Source organism: Topomyia yanbarensis, chromosome 3 (genome assembly GCF_030247195.1).
Source record: "Topomyia yanbarensis strain Yona2022 chromosome 3, ASM3024719v1, whole genome shotgun sequence".
Classification (NCBI taxonomy): domain Eukaryota; kingdom Metazoa; phylum Arthropoda; class Insecta; order Diptera; family Culicidae; genus Topomyia; species Topomyia yanbarensis.
In genome coordinates, this window is record NC_080672.1 from 411,953,446 (window position 1) to 411,977,083 (window position 23,638).

A 23,638-nucleotide genomic window follows, 5' to 3' on the forward strand; every position below is an offset into this window, starting at 1 on the left:
TACGAAAACCATGAAAAGTTCTATATACAGCCGCAACACGCTTTTTTATTTCGCATCTAACCTCATTGTCACATGCCACTGGTGTTCCAAAATATACCTTGGAATTCGTAGACAACTTCGCCCCACACCACATCGATTTCTACCAACACCTTTCGGACAGCCTCGCACTCTAGCTACTATGAATTTTGTCTTGTCAGAGTTTATAGTCAGTCTGATTCTCGCAGTCTCTTTCAAACGGCACAAATGCCTCATCCATTGCTCTACGTTAAACACCAACGATGCCGATATCATCCGCCAACTCAAGAAGCATGTGAGATCTTGTGATGATGGTTATGTTTCTTTTTACATCAGATCTTCGCATCACACCTTCGTGCACTATGTTGAACAGTACATTAATATGTGCATCGCTCTGCTTCAATCCATCTAATATCACATACGAATTGTATGTCTCTCGGTTATTTTGACGTTTGATTATAATCCATCTAGCGTCAGACGAATCAGCGTAATCAGTTTTGTCAGAAGCCATGGTAAACATCTGATCCATCGTACTTCTTCTCATTTTCCTCGAAACCCGCGTTGGAAGGTGGAATTCATTCTGATCACGCAGTGGATTGCTTCATAGAGCCGGTCACTTCTAATTTTTAGAAGTTCAGCAAAGATTCCGTCCTTTCCAACGCACTGTGATGCAAATCTGGCCAAAGCCTTATAAACTCACATTAATCTTAATCATTAAAAGTTTTTTCGCTGATCCAAAGTAGACGCGTAAAGGGTACAAAACCTATAACGAAATTAATTATGGAATTTTTGTTTCGACTTCGTCTCATCAGTATCCGACACTAACTTAGTGACAGGACTAAGCTAGTACGAATAAACACTAGCTCCAAAATCGGAGAAACAATTTGTGTTTCTGAACAAACCGCTAGTCAAGCGTAAGGTCTCGCAAAAAGCGTCAATCCGGCACTAGCATAGTTCTGTCACTAAGTTAGTGCCGAATACTGATAAGACGAGGCCGAAACACAAATCCCATAACTAAATTGGTATATTCTGGTTTTGAACTAATTTCAGGGGTTACGCCTCTGTAGAGCACGAAAAAATAGGCATGTTTTGGGAATTTTTCTAGATGCAATAAAGAGATTAATCGAGATCTTGTTAAATGGGATTTATAATACAAGTAATGAACCACACGACTTCGTCTCATCAGAAACCGACACTAGCTTTTTATCGGAATAGATTAGCGCCGGCTTGACGGTAAATCCCTAAAACTAAAACACACTTTGTGTTTCAATCGAACGACTGGTCAAACGTAATGTCCCGTCCGAACAGAAGTTCTGTTTATGCCGATAAGACACAGTGAACCCAGCAAACCATCAATCGTATAACAATGTAGAAAAAGACTCGTAATGATGTCTACAAAGAGTCAAAATCGTTATGACAGTCGATTTTAGTCTGCAGAAATTGATTTGTAATCGCATATTACTAAAAACATGATTTGAATACGACCTTTCATTCAACATCGCATTGATGTTCTAGTTAAATCGTGTTCGATCGGAGTTGGTCGTAGAGCACTGGCAAACTTATATTCATATAGCTACAAATATTTAAAGCGTTAAAAATCGTATTTTTGCTCACATTTGATCGTATTTTACATCGATCAATGTCGGATTAAAAACTTAACAAAGTCATTGTGGTCGTTCCTATGTGTAGGAATAGTCAATAAGCAACATAAACATATCTACGACTTCGATATACATCACAATGACTTCAAAAAGTTAAATACGACTTAATATATCACAACATATAAGAACCCCGATTTCGCTAAATTACTTACGACTTTTTTCATATCCTTAAAATGAGATTGCTGTATATACGGCGAATGTTTATCGGAATATGGTTTCTCCACTTGAAGATAAGATATGATTACGAAATATTGTCACGCTTATAACAATTAGAATAGCTCTGTGTAGTAAGTCCTGTCCTGCAATCCAAATGTCATAAGTTCGAATCCCACCTTAACATGAGAGGGAGAGAGACCTCTTTGGGTTGGGCTTTGGTTCACAACCGACATTCGTTTTTTTTTAGATGATTTATGTGCCAGCTGTTCCCAGTTTTTGATCTTCTTTACCGACGAATGAGAATTAATCGTATATCGTGTTCCGGAATCGTATACTAGTTATGGATATCGCATATAATGTGAGATTGTTTCGCATATCCAATCGTAAATACATTCTCTAGAATGACTTTCATACTAAAAATTATCGCGCCTAACGTGTATATTGTTGTCATAAATCGTCAATTTCAATAGCTATGTACGTATATCGCCTCCAGTTTGGTACGCATATGCCGATTTTGTGCATTTTGTGCGACTTTTTTAGTGTGATATAAATACGTATTATTCAGTTGCAACTTGGATATACCATCAAAAAGGCTGGCTGGGAAGCCGAAACTTTATTGTTTATTCAGGGAAGCATTACTCCAAGGAGGGTTGACGGGTGGCTCTTTTTTTAATACATTATCGTTAGGCCATGATGTGATGATGAACGTGAACTTTTGGACATCAGATGCATCAACCACAAATGACCAGTCTTGATCACTGAAAAATCGAGCAAGATTTTCGAATTCAATTTAATTTACCGGTATCAACAGTCGTGTTTCCGCGAATCATGAGTAACGTTGATTTAGATAGCCAAAAGAGGATGTAAATGGTCAACAACCAACAACTCGCATGTAGCATAATCAACAAGTCCTGGTGAAACGGCAGATACATCCTGGAAAATAAGGTCCAACATTTTCTCCTGACTATTTCGAAGCGTATTAACTTGTACTAAAGCTAGTCCTTTTTTACTGCGATCAGAGTACTGCCGCTGTGCTACCTAGGACTGTTACATTGATTATGGTCACAGCAATATACTCCTGTCCAAAAATTTGTAGCGATGAGATGGTGTCGTCAAGCCACGTCTCAGTGAATACTACGATGTCATAATCACAGCAGGTAGAGGTAAGCAGAAAGTTCTTCAGTTTAGTCTTCTTACCTCTCACATTCTAATAGTAGATGGAACAATTGTCGTCGCTCTGTAAATGTGACAAATCAGTGATATCGGAACTTGAATTGTAACGATGGAAAAACATTTTATATCAAACAGTTTTACTCTCGTTGATGTTTCCTTATTTAGAACATGAGCTGCTTTTCTTTTATTTGTCGATCTGACAATCAATATCACTATTTTGCCTTCATCCGACTTTTCGGCACGTTGGTAAATATTTTAAAGAACGTCACAATTTGTATATCTCCTTCAAATCTCTTGTGATTCAAGTTACTGTGCACGCACAAAACCCGCAACTAAAACCCTTTCAAATCGCTCTATAGCGATCAATATCAACACTACATGCGCTTACAGCGAAAAAACGTGATACCCTTGATACGATGCATCTTTATCAACCATCCTAGACCATTCGGTGTCGCGAAATCAGTCACACACATTTGATAATCTCGTACGCTCTGTCCAGGGAAATCTTCACTCCAGACTGACGCATTGATCAGAACGATTGGCCTCTGATGAACTGGCGAACACTTGAAACATTAACCTTTACAGTACCAAGCTAAAAATTTTCTGAAAATTTTGTTTAAATTTTGCTCTCATTTCGTCAATTTTTGACCGAATTGGATGGAACTGGCTTTAAAAGATCTGGAATTTAGTCCAGTTTCTATATACCGAGTAGTGTTCAAATCCGTGGACCGGTTCCGGAATTAATCCGAATTCCCTTGGGGTATATCCGGCATCCCAGTGGGGTGACGGACGAGTTTTGAAGAAACATCCCATAAATTTAAGTAATTGTATTTTGAAATGTGCTACATATGACTATTTCCCATTGATCCTTCACAATAGACATGCATTGGACCAATCATGGCCACCGGAGAACTGTTCCGGGAGAACCTAAGAAAATGTATATATTTTTCTATCATTCCAGCGATTTGGGTTCATAGCTTTATACGAAATGCGAAGTTCTTCCAATCATACGGTTCTACAGCTCCCTCAAGGCCATTCCGGCACCGGTTCCGTACGGATGGACATTTGACGCCATTTTGAAAACCAAGATGGCAGCTTCCGGTTACCACAAAATAGTGAAAACCACCATCAATATGGGTGTTATTTGAAAGAGAACGGCCAGCAAAAGCCGTAAATTGATAATTGACGCCATTTTGAAAAGCAAAATGGGGATTTCCGGTTACCACAAAACAGTGAAAAGCATCATCAATATGGGTGTCATTCGAAAGGGAGTGGTCAATAGAAGACAGAAATTGATTTTTGACGCCATTTTCAAAACCAAGATGGCGGTTTCCGGTTATCACAGTGCAGTGCAAACCGCCAGCAATAATGGCGTCATTGTAAAGCGCTAGCGATCAGCAAAAGCCGGAAAATGATTTTTGACGCCAATTCGAAAACCAAAATGGCGGGTTCATGTTCCAAAGAAACAGTGAAAACCGTCATCAATATGGGTGTCATTAGAAAAGAGATGGTCACTTGAAAACCAAGATGGTAGCTTCCGGTTACAACAAAACAGTGAAAACAACCATCAATATGGGTGTTATTTGAAGGACGAAATTTATAATTGACGCCATTTTCAAAACCAATATGGCGGTTTCCGGTTACCACAACAGTCAAAAGTATTGTCAATATGAGTGTCATTCAAAAGGGGGGAGTCAATAGAAGACAGAAATTGATTTTTTCGCCATTTTCTAAGCAAAGATAGCGGCTCCCCAAGGCAGTGAAAACCACCGTCAATAATGGTGTCATTGTAAAGCGGGTGGTCAGCAAAAGACGAAAATTGATTGTTTACGCCATTTTGAAATCCAAGATGGTGGCTTCCTGTTCCAAGGAAACAATGAAAACCATTGTCAGTATGGGTGGCATTTGAAACGGGGTGATCAGTAGAAGACGGGAATTGATGATTGACGCCATTTTGAAAACCAAGATGGCGGCTTCCGGTTTCCACAAAACAGTGAAGATTGTCATCAAGATGGAAGTCATTTGCGAGTGAATGGTCGGCAGATACGGATATTGATTGACGCCATTTTGGAAAGCAAGATGGTGGTACCACAAAATAGTCAAAATCATCATCGGTATGGGTTTTATTTAGAAATGAACGGTCACCCAAGTAGCAATTTTCATTTCAACAACTATTTCACACCAACAATAAGTATGTGCTGTTGTGACAGACAACTAAGTTTCTTCGTGACTCAAAAGGTACAGATTTAGACTAATTTTCAGTATAGTTCAGCGAAACTTTTAAAACTTGCTCCCGTTTCGTAGTCATTACTATGCGAGAATAACCGAATTAAATCATATTGTTGTCAATATGTTGAACGCAGATCTCAACAAGATTAGTTCATTCTTGCCGATGTTCACATGGGCTATCAATCGGCAATATTATTATAATAATAATTTTCGATTTGGACATGTGTATTTTTACTCGTTCAATACTGCGGATCGTGATCGTGCGTTGCATTGGAGATGTATTTGTTGATTCACGCGTTCGTAGTTGGTGTCGGTGTCGGCTTCATAGTGTGGTATACGTGCAGGTGTGTGGGTCTTCTTCGATGACTTCATCGTTTATGGAGTGATTGCTGGCCTCAATTAAAGCAGTGGATGATATCAAGAAGTTTTGACTCGTGAGCCGCTGCCGAATAATGTGCTGGGGGAACGACGGCGACTGGGATGCCGCGGTTGCCTACTTTTTTTCTTTACTTTGTAAGTAAGGGTTTTCCACTACTCGGGTTCTTGTTTGCCCGGCGTACCCTTCTTTTCAGGGCGGCCTAGGTGTTTCTACAGAATTACGGATTTTCCGGTTTCTTCCGACCGGCCGGGAACACAACGGCCGCGTTCTCCTGCTGGTGCCGTTGGCTGCGCCGGCAGCGGTCCTTGACTTTTAGCTAGGGAGGTGAGCTTGGCTCCTTTGTTGGAACCTCCCTAGCGACGATGGCGAATTATCGCCGGATCTACTCGCTCCCCGCGAGAGATCCCAGAAGTCACCGCAGTGTACTTCCCAGGGAGCACCTTTGGCCACCCTGCTTCGCTCTCCTTGAAGCTTAGCTGTGAAGGAGAGCTAGGCTCGTTCGGCTGATCCTTCACAGCGAGAGCGGAAAGGCGTCTTCTGGGTCCTTTATACTTAGCCGGGGAAGCGAGTTGCTCCTTGGCGCTTAGCTTCCTTTTCCGGCGACCCGACACCAAAACACTTGAGTACCCGAACCACGGGTCGGCACTTTTCGAACGGGATTGTCACCGTCGCACACGTGCACTTCACCGCACTGGTTATTGTGGCTGGAAACTGTCCCGCAAAAACAAAAAAACTCGGGGCGTCTGTTCGATGCCGTGGTCCGTCACTATCTAAAAACCTCGATGGCCGCCTTCTCCACGACACGAAAAAACAAACACCAACACCAAAAAAAACCGTACCGCCGCATAGCTATGTGTAGCATATCCAGCACACTTATTGCAGCAAGAGGAGAGCGGTTGCCTATCCAACCCCTTTGTTTCTTGTATACAAACTTAAAACAAAAATTAGTACACCTATCTGATTACACAAAACCGTTCGACGATTGTAAGGACGTGACCCCTATCGGCCTACCCCTGAGTCGATTCCTAGTCCCACCAGGAGTACTTGCTCTAAATTTGAAACAAATCGGACAAGTCTAGCTACCGGACCAACGTGCCTGAAGTTTGTATGGGATTTTTCGACAATTTATATGAAGAAAACCCACTAGCCCGCATTTTCACCGCTAGGTGGCACAGTATGCATCGAATTATCACTGTAAGTGAAAATAAGAAATATAATTCAATTGTGTACAACTTTGTCGAAGACTGCTAGTCAATTCGGCTTTGTTAAAAGAAGTTATTAAACTTTTAGCGAAGTGGTGTCTGAGTCAGTTTTGCATGGGGCCTAGCAGTGCGTGGTAGTGTATCGGTACTAGGTTCTAACAAACTAAACATTTTTGTAGAATAATGCTTAGATTTAGCTGAATAGTATGTTCGGAAGAATTGCAATACATAATACGAGTTATGTCCTGGTTAGAAAATTTTAGTGCCACCTGTGACCGCATAGATTGCGCCAACACTAACTTTTCAACGGAGAGAGATAGAAATTAGGTGTCTTCTACAAATATCACCGGTTCTATTTACTATAGAATCTATTCGAAAAATGGTTTTTGAAGAAAATTGCTCAAGGAGCTTAACTTTTCGCGGCAGTGATGCCAACTATGCGATTTTTTTCAGTTAAATATTAAAAGATTTTTTTTTCTTATTACAAATATTTTAATTTTGAAGATTCTAATGCCATCGTGTTCTGTAGATATTTTTACATAAAAAACACTTATAATCTCAATATAATTTGAGCGCATCCTGAGATGCACTGTTTTGAAGGGAAGAACTCGAATTTTCTCATATAAATTTCTCATACTTTCTCGTCTACTTCACGATAAATTATGTGTGAACTTAGAATACTCAAGTTAGTTTTTTTTATTGTTGTGCGCCTGCGATTTTATATGGGAAATAGCGTTTTTTTGCTTCAAAATATTGCTGATTTGCTATTTGGTTGAAAAAATCGGATAGTTGGCAGCACTGCCGCCAATAACTAATATATTTTCTAAACTCCTTGAACAATTTTTTTCAAAACCCATCTTACGGTTTGGTTCTAGAGTAAATAGAACCGGAAATATGTTCAAAAAGAAATCAAGGGTTTTGACAATTTGCCAAAACGGGTGGGGGGGTGCTCCCATTGCCCGAGGGGTGATTGAATAGACACAAAAATTTGGGTTTTTATATATTGGCCCTAGATGAGCAATTCCTCCAAATTTGATTCAAATCCGTGAAGGTCGATTACACGTGCCTTGATCACTGCGCGTGGAATGACCCTTACATAGAATACATTGGAATTGAGAGGGACCATCAAGCCACCTGATTGAAACGATTTGAGCAGGAAGAGTGGAGTAGCCAGATTCTTGTTGCTAACATTTCGTGAACATTGCGCAGGATTTTCTCCCCACCTATTGAGGCTACTTTTTATAACAATGGCTTGCATTGTAATTGGCTTATATGGTCTTGTTATTGGAACATGTACATGTAAGCGAAGTCACTTTCTGACCACGCAATTCCTTTTTGGCCCTTCGTACAGTAGCATGCTGAGTATGGTCAGAGAGTAATGCTTGAACACGTCATGCTTGGCGTGTAAAGATTGCTCAGTGCTATGGAGAGTGTTCCTGTTACAAAGGTGGTAGTACCACCGCCACCACTACATCTACTGACCACCCCTTTCAAATGACACCCATACTTATGGTTTTCACTGTTGTTTGTAGTAACCGGAAGCTGGTTTTCGAAAATGGCGTCAAAAATCACTTTATGACTACCCCTTTCTGATACCTATACTGATGATAGTTTTCACTGTTTTGCAGTAACAGGATACCGCAAACTTGGTTTTCAAAACTGCATAAACAATCAATTTCGTACTTCTTCTCACCAATCCCTTTCAAATAACACCTATATTGATGGTAGTTTTCACTGCTTTTTGGAAACCGGCAGCCGCCATCTTGGTTTTCAAAATGGCGTCAGTCATCAATTTCCGTCTCCTGCTGACACACTCCTTTCAAATGACACCCATATTGATGACGGTTTTCACTGTTTCTTAGGAACATGAACCCGCCATTTTGGTTTTCGAATTGGCGTCAAAAACCAATTTCCGGCTTTTGATGATCGCTAGCGCTTTACAATAACGCCATTATTGGTGGTGGTTTGCACTGCACTGTGATAACCGGAAACCGCCATCTTGGTTTTGAAAATGGCGTCAAAAATCAATTTCTGTCTTCTATTGACCACTCCCTTTCGAATGACACCCATATTGATGATGCTTTTCACTGTTTTGTGGTAACCGGAAATCCCCATTTTGCTTTTCAAAATGGCGTCAATTTTCAATTTCCGGCTTTTGCTGACCGTTCTCTTTCAAATAACACCCATATTGATGGTGGTTTTCACTGCTGTGTGGTAACCGGAAGCCGCCATCTTGGTTTTCAAAATGGCGTCAAATGTCCATCCGTACGGAACCGGTGCCGGAATGGCCTTGAGGGAGCTGTAGAACCGTATGATTGGAAGAACTTCGCATTTCGTATAAAGCTATGAACCCAAATCGCTGGAATGATAGAAAAATATATACATTTTCTTAGGTTCTCCCGGAACAGTTCTCCGGTGGCCAAGATTGGTCCAATGCATGTCTATTGTGAAGGATCAATGGGAAATAGTCATATGTAGCACATTTCAAAATACAATTACTTAAATTTATGGGATGTTTCTTCAAAACTCGTCCGTCACCCCACTGGGATGCCGGATATACCCCAAGGGAATTCGGATTAATTCCGGAACCGGTCCACGGATTTCAACACTACTCGGTATATAGAAACTGGACTAAATTCGAGATCTTTTAAAGCCAGTTCCATCCAATTCGGTCAAAAATTGACGAAATGAGAGCAAAATTTAAACAAAATTTTCAGAAAAATTTTAGCTTGGTACTGTAAAGGTTAACCATGAGACTTGCTGCAGTGAGCTGTTCGCAACAAATAACCACTCAGATCTGGTTTGTTTGCATTTGACCACTTGCGGCGTCCTGATAAGAACCGTTTGGTTTTTTTTGCATTTTTTTACTCTGAATTGGGGCTTATCAATGACATAATCTAAACGACATGTTTGAATCTTGAAAATTTTACGGCAGACAGTTTCATCTACTATTATACTAAGTCATGGCTAGCAAAGTAAGCCACTACGCAAACAAATCGTTCAAAATGTCCAGGATCTGTCGACTTGAAACGGTTGTTGAAATGCGTACCTTCGTTTGTGATAACAGTATTGTTGTCAAGATAACATGTCACCGGGGAGCTGATTGATAAGAGCTGCTGCCATTGTGTGAGATAACTTTTATTTTTGTAGGCGAACGATTTCACCAAAACAGACGAAGGACATGAGCTTGCAGTGACGAGCTGGCATCGTCGGTGTTCGGACAGTAGTTGCAACAAGAATTACGTTAAGTTTTATTAATATGTAAGTGTTTACAATTACGGTTCGATGAAGATAGTAGTGAAAATTTGTGCAATTGGCTCTAACGTTTAACACAACTCTAGGGGGTTAAATTCTTGATGATGAACCAAACATTCTAGGTTCTGTGATGGAGAAAACATATGAAAATATAAGTTTTGCCAAAGACTCCATATGCCGAATGACTGGTACCATTTTGATATGTGGTGAGGTGCCGGTCTCATATCAAGTCCCCATATGTACGAATCTCAACTATAGACGATTCCTAGTAACAGTAGGATTGATATACTAAATCCGCATTGGATCAGCTCATTTCACAATTTGGACGCACTATTGAACAGTTATCTAGAATGTCTCGTTTCGCGGCATGAATCTAATTTGCAGTGCCTTATGCAGAATATTTTCATCAAACAGTTCGTTTCGCTACTCTGAACGAGTAAACAAATCACATTATCGCAGGGCAGTAGTCGTTTATCAAATGTGTGTAAATTATTCGCTCCTTTACCCAGCACTGGTGCTGATAGTCTCATGATGACTCGCGGTTTATTGGTCAAGGCATAGACATTGAAAGACTACTGTCGGATTATTGGCTTAAAATTGTAAAGTAAATTTAAGGTATGATTTGCTTTTTGTATGAGCCTTGTTGGCTATTTTCGGAACATTTAAGACTAAGAGAAACGAAAGTTATGAAATTGAAAGAAGAAAGTATTCTCGCGAAACAGTTATAAGCTTAGAACGGAAAACTAGGACAAGGCATGCTTATATTAATAAGTAATTAATAAGCTTATGCAGTTAAGCAATCTTTGCAATTTTCAAACTGACTTTTCAAATGGTGGAAAATTTAACAAATTATGAAGAGAAAATGTTACAAGATTATGAAGCTAATCGATGCTATTGTCGATTTTTGTCGGAAAGAGTTTATATTTTTATTATTCCCTCCCCAAGGTTATATGAATATCAAATGCTCTACCTATATCTGTGAAATATTATCAAAGTACACCAGCTCGGTTTTCTACGAACAATATTATCACATAATTTATGGAAAATGCAAATTCAAAGTCAAATGGGGACACTTTATTAACGATTCCAGAATACGGAAATTTGGACCAAACAATTCTAGTAATTATTCCTGTCATGCGGCATATAAAATTTTGTGATCTGTGAAGAATGTAATCATATTTGAAGACATTTGGATACAGTGTTCCACTTAACGACCGGTCCCGGTAATTCCGGATTTCGCTTAAGTGCTAAATTCTTCTAGTGAATATTCCTGTTACACGGAGCATTAAAATACATCATGTCGAGTGTCGATAAACTATTCAAGCACATTTGAAGTCTTCCAAGCATATGGTTATGCTGGAGTTGATCGTAATCTATCTCGTGTGATCTGATGACTATACATCTAATTGCATTGTTAGTAGATCGAGTGTGTCGAATAACAGGTGTATTCAGGTACAAACGTTTTACAGGTGTGGGTTACTCTTTGTTGATCCACTACGTCTCTCAGATGGTTTCATGTTATATTAATATCAGTCTCCAAGTTAAATAAAAATTGCTATATTTCACGAAAAATTCCGCCATTTTATGAGTAAAAGACCCCCTTACTTGAAAAGTTATTTCGAAAACTCAACGTAGGGGTTAGGTATTTTTTAAATAGAATATGTATGGAAAGTTTGAAATAAATCGGTTAAGTAGTATTTGAATGGCAATTAACACCGCAAATCGTGTTTTTTCCAGAGACGTTCTACAAAAAGTTTCGTCACCTTGTCGATATTTTTGCATAGAAAAATTACAGAATGTTATTGAAATGATACATTATAACGTTCAAAAGTTTTTAACAATTCGCTTCACTCAAATTTCTAAAAAAGAATTCGCAAAAAAATTGTTTTTTTTTTCACGCTGAAACCCTTACCCCCCTTCCCCTTCCCTAATTATAATACCACACTAGTTATTTGCATCACAAAATGGTGCTTATCTAGCCCAACAGCATTACTTATGATGCTTATGATACAACAACTTAAAAATAAACTGTTTTGCCTTATTAAATACGTCTTCATACTATATTGCACCGGTGCGTCACTTTGGTAAAAAAATGGCATGTACGTCACTTTGTTTTGAGCTTGAACTTAAGCTTGTGCGACCACCCCTGGCTGCTACTCCGTTATCGATCTGGACTAGCTGAAGTTGCACAGGGAATCAGTAGATAATTATGCTTGGGAGTAGCGAAACATCTTTCAATGTGCAACTCCTGGTAATCCTAAAGTGTTTATTGATCAGCACCGGCGCCGGTTAGGCCCGAACGTAGATCGCGAAAGGAAAGGGAAGGAATTGTTAGTCCGATACTTGCTTTTGCGAGAGGCCGTATATACTGCGCACTCCACAAGTATCACGGGAGGAGGATATTTGTTAGTAAGTATAGAAGTTGGATTCTACGTCTTCTTTACCGACGCCAGAGAGATGACTCCACTATCTGGACGAGATATCGATCCATCGACTCATGGACCGGGGACCAACGGCTTTACTTCCCTTCCGAAGGAAGACGTGACCACAGATTTTTTCACCTCAGAAAAATCTCAACGATCTCGGCTGGAATTGAACCCAGGACAACTGGAATGAGTGGCGGCTGGAATTGAACCCAGGACAACTGGAATGAGTGGCGGTCACGCTTACCACTCAACCACCGGCACCGCTTACTACGTCACTTTGTTTTCCGCGTTTATAAAGTCTATTTGCATAATTTTTTAAAGATAATTACACTAAAAGACGTAGATTTTTGTAGAGAACTCGGAAATGTGAAGAAATGAAATTTGACCAATATGGCGCTTACGTCACTTTTGCATACAACGGCAGTAAAGAACAACTACTTTAAGATGGTTATTGCATTATGCATCGATAGTGGTGCATTGAGGAGACCGAGAGGGCTTATGCGCCTTTTTTTGTTTTATGTTTCTGCATACTCTGCACCTGCGCATACAAACGCTCAACCAACGGTCTGTGCGCGGTGATGTGGCCGAGTCATTGTGTGTCCATTTATCAGTCCAATGCGTCATCGTGCATATACTAATTAAATTAATTTAATAATTAAAGTAATTTAATAAAAACATAAGTAGAAACCTATTAGTTGTCGCTTTGTAATAATCGTAGTTTTTCGTACTAGTGTACAATTGTTATGTGCTAGTCGTATGTCTATCTATGTATGTGTTCGTCTGAGTATTTGTGGCAGTTGGGTCAGGGAATGGATGTAGAACTGGCGTATATGATAGCACGTGAGTTATCCATTCCCGGCCAGCATAGCATGATGAAAGTCTAACAGCATGTGTTTTTCTATTCTTCGTCGCTAGTCTGTTTCTTTTGTACATCTATTAGTTTACTTTTCTATTATTGATGTATACCAAAATAGTATCGGTCAATTTATACACTTCTAATCAAGCTCTTTACATATTTTTTTTCTTTATTCGGCATGTTATGTTTCCTTTTATTAGTATATCTCTACTATACGCTATCTATACTCATATAGGTACAAACGCTCGGGGCCTTCGCGATAACACAAACCTGGCCACAAACGCGACCATGCAATTGCAATAATCCACACATACTTACGCCCGCGATTACGCCTACATGAAAACATTCCGGTAGTTAAGTAAACGTAGCATCTTTAAGCTTCCAAACGCGGTCTCAAACATTAACCCACCACTTGCGCGATCATGAAACGGTCACGTCCGGAAGTCTTACCTCGGTCCTAGCAGTCTAGACTAATGTCTTCAGTTGAACCAATCAAAAAAGTGACGCTCATATTCACTAAACAACACGTTCCATGGTGACATGACCTGGAACTCTAGTGATATAGGAAACGGACTCGCTTCTACCATCTGTACCATACACTAAAAATTAAGCATCAGATTTACGGTTCGCGTGTGATCAAGCAAGAATACACGCTACATCATTATAAAATCGAAATTAGACACGCGATGTCACATATACGTGACAAACACGTTAATATACAAAAGCTTGAGCCCTGCGCGACCATCCACGACACTTACACCCGCGATCTCGTAAACATGATAACATCCCGGTGATAAAGTGAATGTCTCAGCTACTATAAATTTTCAAACGCGGTCTCAAGCGGGAACCTGAAAACTCCCGCGGTCGCACGATCATAAATCGGTCACTTCCGGATGTTTCTTTCCTTGATATCAGCAGACTAGGTCCATGCCTTGAATTTGATCAATTAAAAAAAAGAAAGCTCTCATATCCACTGGACACCACTCTACATGGCGACATGACCGAGGACTCTAGTGATATGGGGTAACTTACTCAATGTCATAATGTGAATTGTACATTGAAAACTAACTATCAGAATGAAGGTCCATGTGACCATCCAAGAACGCACGCGTATATAGGAATGGCCACACGGTTACAAAATCCAGTCTTGTACACGCGAAGTCACATGAACGCGAGCACACGTGACAAACACGTTATCATTCGAACGCTTAAGCCCTTCGCGTAATGATGTCTGATTTTTGCAAAAAATGAAGATTATCCAAGGGGTGAGTCGCTTAGAACAATGTACCATACGCATTGTATCACCTACGCTAACAGAATATAAGATTACGATTCACAGTAATACATGATCATTTCACTTGTTACCACAATGTGTGGCACAATGAGGCACACTTTTGACAACTCAAAAACTGTCAACAAAGTGTAGTTGAATACTTATAGCAACCATTGCTTTTGTTTTACTGAACACCATGGCACACCGTGGCACATCGTGGCACATTGCGGCACAAGCTACCACGCTGTTTGTTTGTGAGCACAATTCGATTTGTGCTAAGCGACTCACCCCTTGAGATTATCCATTAATCGAATAATTTTTGAGAACTTGATTGATTCATTCGATTAATCGACCAAGATAATCGATTAAAATCAATAATCGATTACTTAGTAAATCTTAGTTTGGCGACCAAAAAAAAGGTCACTGGACATGTTTTGAAAAATTTGTAGAAGCCTTGTCATATTTCCTGTTCTGCGACTTTAATTTTCAACGCACACCCTTCATTAATTATGCTCTCGATTAATTGATAGCGGCTACTCGATTTGCTCGATTATACCGAAAGCTTGTAACCGATTATTGATTTTTCGATTATTTTAGAAATTAATCGATTATTTGCGTTAATCGAGTAAAACAGACATCACTAACTATGGGTCCCAAGGGCGTTTTTTTCGGTACAAAAATCAATAACTCCCAAACCGTTCATTTTAGAGAAATTATGTCTGAGGGAATATTTTTGAAAATTCAATTGGCTTTCTTTTAAAGTAAATTGTAGCTAGGATGGTCCTCTCGAACATTCTTTCCGAAAAATTATTTTTCGAACTAAATGGTATAAGAAGGCACTTACTTCAGTAAAGTGGTAAAAAAATGTTTTTCAAGTAACATCTTCGAGCGCATCCAAGTTATAGCACTATCGGTTTTCATGTTATAATAAATTTTCTTCTTTAAATTAGGGTGTTTCTAAAAAGTCAGTTTTTAAACTATAACTTTTTAAGTAGTTGCTCTATCTTCATACTCTCTATAAAGCAATTTTAGCGCTTTTCATTGCGCATATATATGCTGAAGAATGTTAATCGATATCATTTTTGTTATCACTCATGTCCACTAAACAACGCCATGGCGACATGACTGGCAACCCTAGCGGTATGGTGAATCTCACTCTCTTATAGAATTTAGCACGTTAACATACAAACGCTTAAGACCTTCGCGACCATCCACGCACACCAAAACCCACGGTCTTGCAAACATGAAACCTCGATAATTAAGTGAATGTTCTAATAAACTTATAAACGCGCTCTCAGATGAGAACCTGCAAAGGCCCATGTTCGCGCCATAATGCATCGATCACGTCCGGAAATCTCTACCTTCGGTATTAGCAGCCTAGGTCCATATTTTCAGTTGGACCAAAAAAACACTCATTCACTAGACAGCACATATCATGGTGACATGACCGGGAACTCTTGTGATATGGTAGAACACACTCTCTTCTTGCATCTGAACCATACACTACAACTAAGTATCAGATTCAAAATCGAATTCATACACGCGATATTATACACATACTAGCACACGCGATGTACAAACGCGCAAACGATCGCATACGTTAACGCACAAACGCTCGAGCGCGATGATACACGCGATTGTGAAGTCCCTACACCCGAACATATTTGAACCGTACAATGAATATCACATTCAGAATAACGGTCCGCTGTAATTGTCCTTAAGCAGTGTTTTAGTGAGTAACATTTCCCATCTCGTCTGCAATTGTAGTGAGTGATTCTGACGGGGAGTCCTTCCGAGGCCCTAGCTCTACAGCTTCAGTAGGACAACTGTCACAAGAATGAAAATGCTGACCTCGTTTGCTGCTAATGCTTTGTTCTTATTATGGACGACTGTTTGACTGTTTTACGTCGTTAAGAAATTGTTCGATGCTACCAAACAATTCAAGACTGTGGCTTTTTAGGTCAGCTGCGCTTCGATGTTGTGTGTCAGTTGATCTTGTTGATGGAGCAGCTTACGTGTGTCGACCTCTATCCTAGATCGGTCGTCGTAGATGCTACACGATTGTTCACCGCACTGCATTATTTTATTATTATTCAAAGTTCAATTGCACTGTAACGTACCGAGACTTACGAGGCTCGCGCGCAATATTTGTTTACGTATGTGAAAAAATACAGATTAATTAATTACTTGCAGAGCGCTTGGAGAAGCGTCCACATTCGTTGACTGTTAGACCGAGAAAAAGGCAATACTCCCACGGCCGGCTGTTTTTTAGGTTAAATTACCTTTGTTTGGATAATATGGGATACTCTCGGTAGTCGGCTACCCAGAGTTCAAAAAAACACTTCATAAACTAAACAAGATATTTTATTTTTCGAGTGATCTTGTACTCGAAGACTAACTAAACAACTTCATTCTAATCTACGCTTTACAGATCGCATAGTTTGCTTGGAGCGAATCCTAGACCTTGTACTCCGCGTTAAGTAAGTGAAGCATCAATACTTCCCGTCTACCTTCTCCTTTAACCTTCCCCGAGGACGATGGAGACGGAACGACCGGCAATGGTGGCTATCATGCTGTTAGGTTTTAATATGAGTCGGATTGGAAAGAATTTCTACTTACCATTTCCAAATCAACTCTTATTAGATAATCAGCAGTCAAACATAATGAAAAACATTGTTACTATTCAACGCAACGCAACAAATAAAGAAGCAGTCAGCTGCTTACTGAGAGCTTCGCTTGTATTCGTGTCATCTTCTATCGGTATATTATTTTTGAACCATACACAGATGCTATAGCATTACACAAATACAATTGAAGTCTTGTTTTTATTCAAGTAGGTATCGTTTCGCCTAGAATTTTGCCCAAGAAATCCATGCCGTCGTCGGTTTTTCGCGCCTTGTGATTTATGATTGTAAACAGTGTCGTTTGTATGCATGTTTTATTGCTAGGTGACGATTAAGAATATGTTAATCGAAAAGTCGTTATTTGTTTCCTGTTATAATATTTGGGACTTCGGTTACAAGAGTACCATTATTCTCGGAAGATTTCACATAGAGTTTTCTATAGTGAGCAATCTAGAGACAGAATTAACACATAGCCATCTGATTTACTTACGTACAGAGCGTTGTCTGGGCGTAAATATTGTCCCACCCAAGAGTATGAATGATGGAATAGTGCAAGCTACATTTTTTTAATTGTATTAGTTTTAACGTTTAGGCTGGATTCAAAATGCGTGTAAACACCCGCTGTTTCAATTCCAAATAAATCGGACGCATGAAACACGTTTGGCAAACGATTGTAACTAGGCGCAGAGATCGATGCAATGCAGTTGGAAATGTTTGAAATATTACTACTTGTGAAACACGTGAAGCAAATCTATGGAATAGTGAAGCCCCGATTTCAAACGTTTACCAATTTAAAAATTTATATCGTTTTTATGCAAATTTTGTTCTGGCTTAAATGTCTCTTATCTGTGGTTTCAACCTTAGGATCATTCACCTGGTTTTACGGGGCATAAAAAACTAACCATTTGTCGGTGGTTGGGAACAGAGCCCAGATGAGCTGAGCGAAAAATAAGAAAATCTTGAAGCTCAAAATCGTCATTCGCTATAATATTGTGTATTGCCATAATATATGTAAAAACTTTTAATGCAAATTTAACACCAGGACAATTTCAATCAGTACTAATTTTTTACATCTTTACGCTTATTTGCAGATTTCTCCCCGATCTCTCGGAAATGCTTACAATCTAGTACGGCAACACAAACTGTACTCGTGCTGACTCTCCGGAAAGAATCGCCCTCTCTAACAGTTCCAAGTAAGTATCGCTCCGAACACACAACGAGCGAACCGACCTCTGCGCGTGACCGCAGGAGTGATTGTATGTCATGAATCCTGACGAATATGAGCAACTGCCGACGACGAGCGTAGCTACGAACATGACGGCCGGTGCGATCGCCGGCGTCATGGAGCACTGCGTAATGTATCCGCTGGACTCAGTGAAGACACGGATGCAATCGCTGACGCACATGCATGCGCACGACACAATCGTTTCGACGATGCGGGACATGGTGCGGGCGGAAGGTTTGCTACGACCGTTCCGGGGTGTGATGGCTGTTGTTGCCGGGGCGGGCCCCGCACACGCCTTGTACTTCGGAGCGTACGAGTACTCGAAGGAAGCGATCGGACGCTTCTCGGACCGGCACCAGGTTAACTACATGGTTTCGGCAGCGTTGGCTACTCTGGTTCATGATGCCATCTCCAATCCGGCCGATGTGGTGAAGCAGAGGCTACAAATGTACAACTCGCCCTACAGATCGATCCTGCATTGTGCGCGAGTTGTCTATCAGACCGAAGGCCTTAGGGCATTCTATCGATCTTACTCGACGCAGCTTGTGATGAATATCCCCTATTCGGCTATCCAGTTTCCTACGTACGAATTTCTCCAGAAACGGCTCAACAAAGACAATAACTACAATCCGCCTGTACATATGGTGGCGGGTGGTGCCGCGGGTGCAGCTGCCTCAGCCCTTACCACACCTCTTGATGTTTGCAAAACACTGCTTAATACACAAGAGGATGGTGCTGGTCAAACCAGGGGTCTCATACAGGCGGCCAAGAAAATCTATCGTACAGCAGGTCCGCTGGGATTCTTCAAAGGATTACAAGCAAGAGTCCTCTATCAGATGCCTGCCACAGCCATCTGCTGGTCCACCTACGAATTCTTCAAGTACATCCTAACAGAAGGTACCCGTATCCCATCGAGGACTAGCAGTTCATCGGAAATCGTTTCCGGTACAGACGACAAGAAGCTACCCGATTTGCGATACGTGTTACCTGTCAGTTCCGCATCGGCGGAAGCGTCGCCTAACAGTCTAATTGTTCGAAGCGGATCGACTTCTGGTGGAGAGCGCGACTGCGGTCGTCGAGAACTACCGGCAATGTCCGGTGCTGGAATCTACGGGGCAATGAGCTACAATACGATGCACTCGAATGATGCAAACCACATCACTGACCATCAACTGCGGCGTTCCAAATGAATGGTATTGCTACTAGAAACGTTGGTTTTGCACACAAACACACAAACTTAAGCATTGCCCGTTCATGAGTTTTTATTAATCTTCTGCCACTTTGATTTACTGAATTGGTCCCACTAACTGGTCATTCATTTATCACACGTGTTATTTTGTACCCACCGCTTGTGCGAGCTCCCAAATTCCCAGTTAATTGTTAGAGAAATGAGAACACATTCGTCAGGGGCGAAAATGAACATTTTATTCAAAACTTTCATCGATTTAGCGAGGGATTCGCTTCGTTTGATCATGTGATTCAAATCAATCGTTTTGATTGTAACTTATAAGCAAATTCGTACGTATTAATTTATGTTGGCCCTATCGTATGTTCCTTCATTATTTTACCAATTTTCTATTCATTTGCTACTTTGTGGCTAGTTGTGACTGCGTCAGCCTTTGGGTTGAACCTTTAGTGGAATGACGCTACCAAACGGGCTCTCATGTAAAATCGTTGTTATTTAGTCGTGTAAATAGGAGATGCCCTACAGTGTGTTGTTGGCTGAAGTGTTGGCCCGGCGATTTTCACGTTGAAGACTCGGTCACGAATCTGTTCTTCGTCCCATCCATATCAAATGAGCAACAATCAAGAAGCTTATTCTACGGAAAGTAGAGATTGCTCGAGCTTTCGAAATCGCCGGATCGTTTCCATTAGTTGCCTAGTCGTCTCGTGACAAACTTTGTTGTGCTGTTCGATGAGAGTAGGAGCGCTGATTGAAGTCAATTAGTACGATAAATTTCTATTCGATGATTCAATAAACCATTGTTTATACCTAGTGAAAGTTTTCGGCCCAGCAATATTATAACGGGTTGGTTTGAAACGATTTACAGGATACAGGATAGGTAACTAGTTTTAGTATCGATTAATCGAAGAATCGAATTTTCTGAAAATAAAAGAACTTCTCTTGTTGAACGATTGTTGCCATTGAAATCCCTCCTTCCAAATCGAAAAATACCCCGCGAATTCAATGAAAACTAACATTCATGTTCGCTCGCATCACCATCGCTCCCAGCTTCAGCAATATAAGAATCGAAAATAGCAACCGATACATAGTAGCAGTAGAAACAAGTATAATTTTGGGAAATGTTACAAATACAACACAATTAGACACGAATTAGAATACTTCTAGGACACCCTTACTTTGTTGCAATCGGTACTAAGTATCGTCTCATGGTAAGATGCCATAGGAATGCTTGATACCAAAGGATCAAGACGTTGACTGTGTTCCATAGGAACTTAACAGAGGAAAGGAGAACGCAACTAATTGAAATTGACAATGACTTAACGGCTTTTGTTGCAAAAGAAGGATACAAACCAGCAAAATTGATATAAGTGAACTTTTATGCAAAACGATGCATCATCCGCCGGAAGGTGGATCGTAAGGAAGTGTACAGTTGAGTAGTGCGATGGAAAGCAAAATTTCAAATTAAGAAACAACTATAATAAATACCTGTATATTAAAGAAAAGTTGAAGTTTCAAGTATAAACTGTTACGTTTTGCTCAAAGATAAAACATTCCGAAATCCTTTTAGTTTTTTTTTTTCATTTCTGGTATTAGTGGCAAAGAGTAGTCGAATTACTTACCTTTCTTAGCACTGAACAGAAGCCAAAAATTGGTCCGGTGCCACCAGCAAGACAAAACAAATTATCCCTAGTTTTTATTTAATGTTTTGCATTGTATCCCTGGTTTATGTAGAGCTTTCAAGGTATTCAGAGGATAAGGTGTGTGTGTTTCGAACGTTGTGTGGATCATGTGTCTATTCATAGCAATACGTGTATACGATGAGTGTGGATCACCACAAGCATTTAAATTTTGCCTAAACTTCCAGCTGGATGAAAAATAGGTGGCGATTCGTTGGCGTTATCATTTGGAGCCACCCTATTAAAACCGCCACAGTAGAACTCCACGGTTGTATGCCATTCCCCCGAAATCCATTTGTCAGAAAACCATTCCCTAGAATTCTATCCCCCAGAATGTACCATTCCCCAGAAAGACATTATCCAGAATGCCGCATTCAAGTTAATGTTTAATGCCGCAAGTTAATGTTTTTATTAATTTTTTGTGTTGAAATCAATGGTTTGCGTATTACATAACTCAAGGAACTGATGCGGTGTAAAGAATGGATGTGCCGTCGAAAGCGGCAGCTTCTTGCAAGCAAACTTGTTATCCTCTCGTATAACCGGTTTATTCGAACATAGGAATAATTTTTGGTTCCTTCTTTCAAACATGAGCTGTTCTTTGGATTTGTATGCCAAATAACTCTTGCACGCAAACTTGTGATCTTTTCGTCTACCCGGTTTATTCAAGCACAGGTGTTGATTCCTTCTTTCGAGTTTTCCTTGAATCTATATTAAAATCGAAATGAATGCACATTTTGACAAATGGTTTGGTGGGTTTTTAGAGTAGTTATCTTTCTTTTACATTGGAAATGCTTCGTACGCAAATGTACGATCCATCCGATTGCTCGGTTTACTCAGACATGTTGCACTAAGGACCCATTTCTTCACCCTCGCTTAACGCTTAAACGTTAAAACGTACTGGTAAACCTGGTTTAAAAGTTAACTGATGGTGAAGAAATCGGCCCTAAATATATTTGAAAAGTATTTTCATACTTTATGGAACCGCTCCCACTGGGAATGTTATGGAGCTCTGTATGAATTATCTGGCGGCATTTTCTTTGTAACCGGGACAGTCAACCAAGAACGGCTCATTGATATGGCCGCCATATGAATATGCGATCAATGAAACGCATTAAATAAGAAACTTTGATCGTAGTGACTGTCTCGAAATACTCTAAATAAACATTGCGTAATTTCAAACAAATATTCCAAAAAATGAAACTCAAAGACCTCCCTTCCTTTAAGCAGCAGCTCTTAGAAAATGTATTCATAGGGATCATCCATAAATGACGTAGCATTATATGGGGGAAGGGGGGGAGTTTTGCATTTTGTGATGATGTGACGACGGGCGGGGAGAGGTAGGATGTCATGTCAGGCTACGTAGCTTTTTTAAAGGGGAATAACTAACATCGCTTTTTTTTAATTTTTGAGGGGAGAGGGGTTACCGTCAAGCTACGTAATTACCAGGGGGTATTTGAAGGTTTGTGACGAAATGCTACGATGGTGGAAGGGGGTGTTAAAAATTACTCAAAAAATGCTACGTCATTTATGGTCCCATACGAAAAATAATCAGTATTAACAGTGCAACATAACACTTTAAAAATTGTCCTAGTCTCTGAACTAAATTACCCTGCTTTACATAAAGCCATTTGGCATAATATTATGTGACATAAGACATTATATGGTAGTTGACCAATTGACATAACAGTCGTGTAGTATAAGCACTGAGAACTGACATACAAGTAAAACTTTCAACTTGTGTAAGAAAAATAACTGTCGCTTTGAAATGACAACAGCAAGTAGACACTTGCCACTGGTCGGCGCTTCGATTGGCCAGCAATCACTATACGGGACTTGTAAGCAAACTTGGATACAATGGTGACTCACGCATGCAAACATGTATGCGATGGTGATTTTCAACGTATTTTCATTTCAATGTTTACACAGGTTTTTCGGGAAAGTTTGTTCTAGCTTATATGTCTGTTCTCTGTGGTATAAGTAGTAGGGTTACCAACCGTCCTTATTTTAAAGGACATGTCCTTATTTTCGACGACTTTGAAAAGCGTTCTTTTTTTTCAAATGTCCTTATTTTAGTCTCAAGCCGTGGTAGGCATATTTGAAATCTTTCAGATCAAATTTATTACGAGAGAATTAAACTCTTCAATCATTTTCATTCTTCACTTCTTTCCAACGAGTGTTTTGTCAATGAATATGGCTACTTTTACAATGTTGATATTGACCAATTTAACAAATTTTACTCATGTTTGAGTTAGTGTTAGCGATAAACTATTTCAACTTTGTCTAGGCCAGAGATAACAAACAT

General features: G+C 40.0%; 1 protein-coding gene across 3 annotated transcripts in view; it reads left to right on the forward strand.

The window, feature by feature from the left end:
• The window catches only part of LOC131688480 (mitoferrin), a 67,701-nt gene extending 46,519 nt beyond the window's left edge, over positions 1-21,182 (forward strand). For 2 of the 3 annotated variants that reach the window (XM_058972759.1, XM_058972760.1), the window contains one exon: positions 18,341-21,182. In XM_058972759.1, coding sequence (XP_058828742.1) covers positions 18,513-19,664 — 1,152 coding nt within the window. In that variant the 5' untranslated portion in view covers positions 18,341-18,512 and the 3' untranslated portion in view covers positions 19,665-21,182. Of the gene's footprint in view, positions 1-10,012; positions 10,077-18,340 lie in introns of those variants that run through there. The other variant, XM_058972761.1, reaches the window with a different exon arrangement.
• Positions 21,183-23,638: the final 2,456 nt, after the last annotated feature.